At 35.7% G+C, this 7284-nt stretch overlaps 1 protein-coding gene across 1 annotated transcript in view; it reads left to right on the top strand.

The window, feature by feature from the left end:
- Positions 1 to 7284, top strand: part of LOC108724126 (UPF0676 protein C1494.01) — a 25125-nt gene that overhangs the window by 14796 nt on the left and 3045 nt on the right. Inside the window, exons 2-3 of the mRNA XM_018450306.1 lie at positions 2893 to 3008; positions 6457 to 6572. Coding sequence (XP_018305808.1) covers positions 2893 to 3008; positions 6457 to 6572 — 232 coding nt within the window. The remainder of the gene's footprint in view (positions 1 to 2892; positions 3009 to 6456; positions 6573 to 7284) is intronic.

Below are 7284 nucleotides of genomic sequence, written 5' to 3'. Positions count from 1 at the left end.
GAATAGAGCAAAAAATTAGCAAAAAATAGCCCTTCAAGAATATGTACTTGATTTTTCATTTGCTGCTTTTTTTCTTTGTGGCTGTGCTAACTTTGATTTTAAGCTAGCACAGCCATGGGTTTTAGCGAATCGGCTGGAGCAAAAAAATCGGGAATAGAGCAAAAAATTAGCAAAAAAATAGCAAAAAAATGTGGTATAGGTCGCGTTTGATTGTGCTGAAGTGGCTGTGCCAGCTTAATAGACGTCAAATATTTGTTAATTCAAACAAATAACACGTTGATATGATTCACGTATATTTAACTTAAATAATATATAAACATACTTGAATTAAATAATTTGAATTAAATTAAAGAAATTTGGCATCGCGTTTCCAGCATTCAAAAATTTGTAAGAAGTACCTTGTCTGGTTCAAAATAATTTTTTTGCCGTAAACCAATATCATTTTTAGAGCATTAAACGCGTAATCAAGGACAAAATTTAATTGCCAAATGTGTAACGAAGAATAAGAGTTAATCGAGTGAACACTAGCCACGGGCAAATGTAATAATCGCAAATGCGATACGCATATATATAGATATATAATGCGGAGCATATATATCTACGGTTTGTTTCTCCTCTCATCTCTCATGGACGGATCTTGTTACAACACGAACCTCGGGGACGATGGCTTTCTCGAGAATCATGACCTCGCGTCTGCTTCGAAGGCTTGCTGCTAACCATTTTTTATTTTCACTACTTAACTCGGCGACGCAAAATCACGTCAATAAATGAACACCGTTAACGTCACTTTTCGCGACGTCTTCACTGACGCAAAGAGAATCGACATTAATTCGAATAAACGTCAGATTAGTCATATCTTTCGACACGCATAATTATGTGAATTATTTTATTAACATATCACTTCACCTATCTTATTCTGTTTTATGAATTGAAATGGAACTGATATTTTTTATAGCGTATCTTTAGATGCATCGTGACAATCGTAACGAAATAGTTGCGACAATGCGTCAATCATTTTTTTTATATTTTAAATAATATTTTTATTTTATTGTTTGGTTAAGTAAAAGAAGTTATGATAAATAAAAAGTTATGAATGCGACGTGATATTGTAAAATATTTCATAAAATATAATTATGACCGTGTATAAGAGCAACATAGAGATGAACCTGTTTACCAGTTTTGTTTTTTTTTATTCCACTATCATATCTCACAAGGGAACCGTTCCTCACCGATTTTGATGGGCTTTGGATATGTTGTAGATTATAAAAAAAATAGACCCATATTTTTTTATCAGCGTATCTCAAAGTTTAGAGGGTGAAAATTAATGAGTGGGGGGTAGGGGAAAGTTAAAAAAATTGATATTACAAAAAAAGTGAATACACCACTATATAGAGCACAAAATATCATAAAACTTTTGTATTAAATATTTTTTAATATATCGCATAGTTTCGAAGATATTTGCTAAAAACGATAAAATCCATTTTTTTTCGAGGGGATGTTTCACTCTCTAAACCTTGAGATACGCTGATAAAAAAAAATATGAGTATTATTTTTTTATATATACTCTACAACATATCCAAAGCCCATCAAAATCGGTGAGGGACAGTTCCGATGGTTCCCTTGTCAATGTCAATAAACGCTCATTGAGTGAAAGACTTAGGCTCAGTTCCACAATTCACGGTTAACTCTTAACCGAGGTTCAACTTATTCATTGTCTCTTTCCAATTCTAAAATTGAAAAGAGATGAGAAACAAGTTGAACCTCGATTAAGAGTTAACCGTGAGTTGTGGAACTGGGCCTTAATCGATCATCAATGCAGCTGACATCGGTATCGCATATCGCTTAGAAACTACAGTCAAGAAATTTAATACTGACGCTTCCTTAATCCGTAATCAGCGTTCAGCGTAATCATCCGCGAAATCTAAGCCTTTTCATCATTTATATACTGTGATATTAAACTGGTATATATGTATATACATATTATATTTTATATATATAAGTTTGAAAATTTGCGAATCAAAATACTACGCAAAGAAAATTTTCGAAAAATTAAGTAAAAAAGTCATTTGTAAATTTCTATTTTAAGCAGCAGTTGTTAAGATAATAAGGGTACAAGTGTGGCCAATTATGGACTACACTTAGACGATTACCTGTCCATAAGTGGCACATGCGGTAGTGCAGTGAACGCTGGTAAGTGCACACTTCAGCACTTATTAATACTCACGATTAACGTAATTGGCCACTCTTATGTCTAAAAAACTAAAGCTTAAGATAAAAGTTTAACAAATAAACTTTTTTTACTTAATTTTGCTTAAGAATTTAATTTTACTTAAGAATTTTCTTATTATAGTATTTTGATTTGCGAATTTCCGGACACCCTGTGCGTATATTTTATATTTATATATATAAAATATACTTTGCGAAATATTCAGCAATGTGTATAAATATATATATTAAGCTGAATATTACATGTTATAATATGAATTGTTTGGAAAGTCCATACGAATTTTCAAACAAAGTTAAATAAAAATTTTTTTAGTTAAAAATAATTTTAATCTATAATAGTATAATATATGCACCATTTTGTTTCACGATATTTTTTCATCTTTTGAGTAATTTCATAATTCCTCTCTCGTAGAAGTTCTATATTTCTGAATATCATTTACTAAACAATTCGCAATAATTAATAATTATTTTGCATTCTTCAATATGTTACTTATATTTTGTACTCAACGCAAAATTGGTACAATTAAATCGCATATAGAATTCCCAAAAACGAATAAAGATGATTATTTTAGAACAAACAAGCGACGAATAAGTGGAGTAGCTCTTCTTTCCGTGCAATTTTATTTCTCGTCTGTATACTCGAGCGGCGGTCTCTTATGATTTCAGGCACGGAGAGATGCCCTCAGAAGGGAGTCGTCAAGCTGGTGGCCTCGAAACTGCTAAGGGCGCTGTCCGAGAAAGGATTGGCCTTGCTGGTCAACCACGGCATTCCAGAATGGAAGGTATAATGAGAAAAAGAGGAAGAGATGCGTTTGCAAAACGATTAGCGATCGCGAGGCTTCCTTTGATTGATCAGGCGCCGGTGTCGGTCTTGCCGATTTCCGTCGCTCGCAAATGTGGCCAATATCATGCGCTGTCGCAACTTACCGTCGTGACCAAATAATTTGAAGCACCAATTTGAAACGACTTGAATAATTGATGACCTTATTGCAATATTGAAATGTCGAATTCAAAATTACCTGAAAAAGAAACAACGTTAATTATTGAGCTATTTTGTACAGACATCCGAGAAAATATATTAAGAAACTTTTTAGAGTTAACGACTTTGCTGACAATTACATAAAAATACATTCTATTGTTAATCTTAATTGTAGTAAATTCACGAGGCTGAATAATTAGCAATAATTAGTTAACTAAAGCATAATTAAAAATAAGCTTTGATGCTAAATATTATTTGTGAATACAACATTATTTTTGTTGATATTAATTCGTGATACATAAGGCTGTTGGCGTTATAATTAGTTAACAATAGTAGTTAATAATCTTCTCCTCAACTAAGTGAGAGAACTTTTATATGAGGAATGTCCGAGTTTTATAATTTACATAAATTAAAGATTGTTTTTCCTTTCGTTATCGAACGCTTATCTCGGAATTCGATATCTTGGAGCAGCGAGTAAGTCAAGTAGCAGTTGCGTTTTCAAGGGCCCACGATAAATACAATGCTTGTTGCGCGATGGCCTTGCCGGCATTCATGCTCGCTATCGGAAACTTAACTGCGGGTGATACGGCGACGGCCGTATTGCAGTATTTCGCGCGATAATCCGCGCACTACGACTTACGTACTTGCAATCGCGAACGTTCGTCGATGAGTAACGCGGCTGCAAGAATATTACTCGTGCTTGTACACGCGCAAGAAAACACACTGAAAAAAACATTCAGACGTGCCGCTAATACATCACAGCAGGAAGATAAGACGTTTTTTCAAGGATACTTTTGTAAAGTATCGCCTGAACGAAGTTCGTAAGATTTCGATTCGATCCCGAGCACTAGTCTCAATGTGCAGTAGTCAGAAGGTTCATTAAAACGCCAAGTAATCGCTTATCGTTTAAGATAAGTATACCCGAGTGAACCTGACGCAAGTCATTAAATTTAAAAGGTGGTTTTTGTTCAATATGGATTTGATTTTTAATTTGCCCGTATTATCGATCGGTAGATTATCGGAATTAATGTTAGAACAGCCCACGGATCCTTTTGTCTTCCTTGACACTTTTTCTAGATACGTAGAAAAGAAATGTTTGAGATTAACCATCGGCTTGTATCTTGATAAAGTTGATTTACTGTTTTTGCCCCACCAATTCCGACGATCGCATCGTAGCACTCCAAAAATTTCGAAGTTTATAAGAAAAAATCGCCACTTTCGTTTTTATTGATTGCCTTAGATCTTTTTACACAGTTTGTGTAAAGAAACCTTCATGCATCTTTAAAATCTTTTTATCGATTGTCACAAATCTCGCGATTGAATTATAATTTGTGAAAAGAAAAACGTCTTCGCGCGTCTTCGATCATTTTTAAAGATCTGTTTTTTATTCCTGCACTAGAATTCTCTTTCTCGTTTTCGCTAAATATCAAACATATTATATCTATCTCATTTTAAGTTCCAAAAGTTCGGCCACAGAGAACAGACTTACTGATTGCTTCAGATCTCGCAATCAAATCACAATTTACGGGGAAAAAATCGTTACGCGTTTTCGATCATTTTTAGCAGACTGCTTTAGCGGATAGATTTCGCGAGTCACAAACCGTGAAGCGACAGCAATGGACAATACGCGGTAGCAGAATAAAATTGGAACAAAGCCGCACTCGTCGTAATCGACGATGCACTTTGTTCCACGTATTGGTTTCCATTTCCAGTTATTGAAATAGCTCGCGGATAAGCGCGCGTCGACATCATGCAACGATTATTCCGCGACGGAATTAGGAGCGATAATTCCCGGGTTTTTTCCTCCATCACGTCGATCTTTTCTGACATTACGTAACGGATACATGCGATATTACGCCACCGATAATATCAGAATAAACATCGTGCTCGATCATCTTCCGTAGAGATACTGCCCGTGGCTAACACTACTTTCCATTTGATGACACAAATCGACACAATCGACACAAGCGTCGTTCTATCCTTCTTGATATTCAGAGAGTGACAAAGATAGAACTTGTGTCGACTGTGTCTCCTAAAAGGAAAGCAGCCTAGTGTCCGTATTCATAGTCGGGTCTTATATTTAAGGCTTCCTTAAATTTATCTTCAGATGCTCTACGAATTATTTCATTGGCTACTGAGCATCTAAAGATAAATTTTAGGAAGCCTTAAGTATAAGGTCTGACTATGAATACGGGCATAAGAGAACCGTGTCGCGTGACATATGACCCCCCAAGCGTCAGCACGTGAATCACTGCTCGGTCTTCGATACCTCGTGACATTACCTTCCCGATATTACTTGTCATTCGAGGAATCGCATGAATGCCGCGAACGCGGCGTGTATGACACCTTACGCAATGGCTGCGTTCAGTAGAAAAAGCAACTTTGCAACTGCCGTAAAATCTTTGATGCGATCTTGCCATTATTTTCTCACTGGATTTAAATGTATAAACCAATCATATCAAAGAATCGTACAACAGTTGCTGTTTTTTCTGCTGAACGTAGCCAATTATACAGCGTTCGACATGTCGCGTGTATTTAAAACCGCAAAGAAAAAAACTATAAAAATACCCAATCTCGAGAAGAGAAATCTTCATCGAAGATCGACGCGATTACTTGAGCAATTTGAATAATTAAGTTTGAATTTAAAATGCGATTATTCGCGAGGAAAATTGAAATAAACAAAAATCGTATAAATCGGTTGCCAGCGTATCATTTCTCAACGATTTATTTAAGAGCGATCGTTTATACAATATTGTAATTACGTAAGAGCGATGTCGCAAATCGCAATGTGGCTCGCATCAACGTCTTTTTTGCGAAAATATTAACTTCTCTATGCGCTCTGCTGCTCTCTTGTCTTTCTCTTTTTTCGCGTTGAAATTCTTTCCTAATTAGGTGAAACTTATCGGTCAAAAATATCCAATTCGCCATTTGCGAAACTGTTTATCGTTGAACGTTATCGCAATGATCTAGATATCATCGCAATGTGTACCTCCGTGTTGCACATGTTGCCCCTTAACAACGTAACGCGAAATTTGAAAGATACGATTAGAGTTGTCGAGATACAGGAGATACGCGAATCTCCATTCAGGGCAATAATTTTCATCGAAAGCGGATCTTCTTATCGTCACGTAAACATCCGTTTTTTTTTCTATTGTGTCTCGTTCACACCTGATGATGACGTCGAAGCGAAAAATCTCATAATCGTTCCACCTTGCAGGTTTCGTTATAAATTTATTTTCCATATTTTGCAGATGAAGGCAGCTTACAGAGTTCTAGATACATTTTGCGAATTGCCGAACGAAACGCGAGCAAAATACGAACGCGTTTCGCCGGATAATCATGGCTACGTTAAACCAGGCACGGAGAAGTAAGTTGGAAAATTGCGTTCTCAAATTGTTCCTGTAATTGAATTTGCCGCAATTCGATTTAATGAACGTTTTCTTCTATTAACCGACTGCGATTTGTAGCTTGATAATGATACGAAAAGCAACATGTATTGTTCGGCCCATATTCTGAAAATATTACCCCCATTAACCTGGACCCCCCACCATCGAAAATCAAATTCGCGATAGGTCAAAAATTTAGTGCTCTTTTGTTGCTAATTAGTTGCTCTAGAGCGAATTTTGTTGCTCCAACGGTTTAGCAGCAATAAAAAAAAATGGGGGGGGGTCCAGGTTAATATAAAGCTGGACCCTCTCATAATGAGAAAATATATATAGAGCTGCGATATCAAAAAAACAAATGAACCAGATTTTGTTGCTTTTTTGTTGCTCTAGGATACTGCAAAAAAATATCGAAAAAATCACATTGTTAAACAAATTCCGATAAATAATCAAAACTGCATTGTCGCGCGTCGCAACGTTATGACCAAAATTTACATGTATAGAATTTGTTACTCGCAAGTTTTTGGTACTAAAATGTTCCTTGGAACGTATACTATCGAAATATACCCGTTTTCGATTTTGTTGCTACCCCTAACATACGAAAAATCATTTGTTAAATTTTCCCAATATCATTTTTGTTGATAGATATTATATGAATTCTTTCTATTGTAACATCCGTCCGTCCGTCCGTCCGTC

The sequence above is a fragment of the Mycetomoellerius zeteki genome, unplaced genomic scaffold, assembly GCF_001594055.1.
Source record: "Mycetomoellerius zeteki isolate Tzet28-1 unplaced genomic scaffold, Tzet1.0 scaffold275, whole genome shotgun sequence".
Lineage (NCBI taxonomy): Eukaryota > Metazoa > Arthropoda > Insecta > Hymenoptera > Formicidae > Mycetomoellerius > Mycetomoellerius zeteki.
The sequence above is the reverse complement of the archived record's forward strand: the minus strand, read 5'-3'. Positions and strand labels throughout refer to the sequence as shown.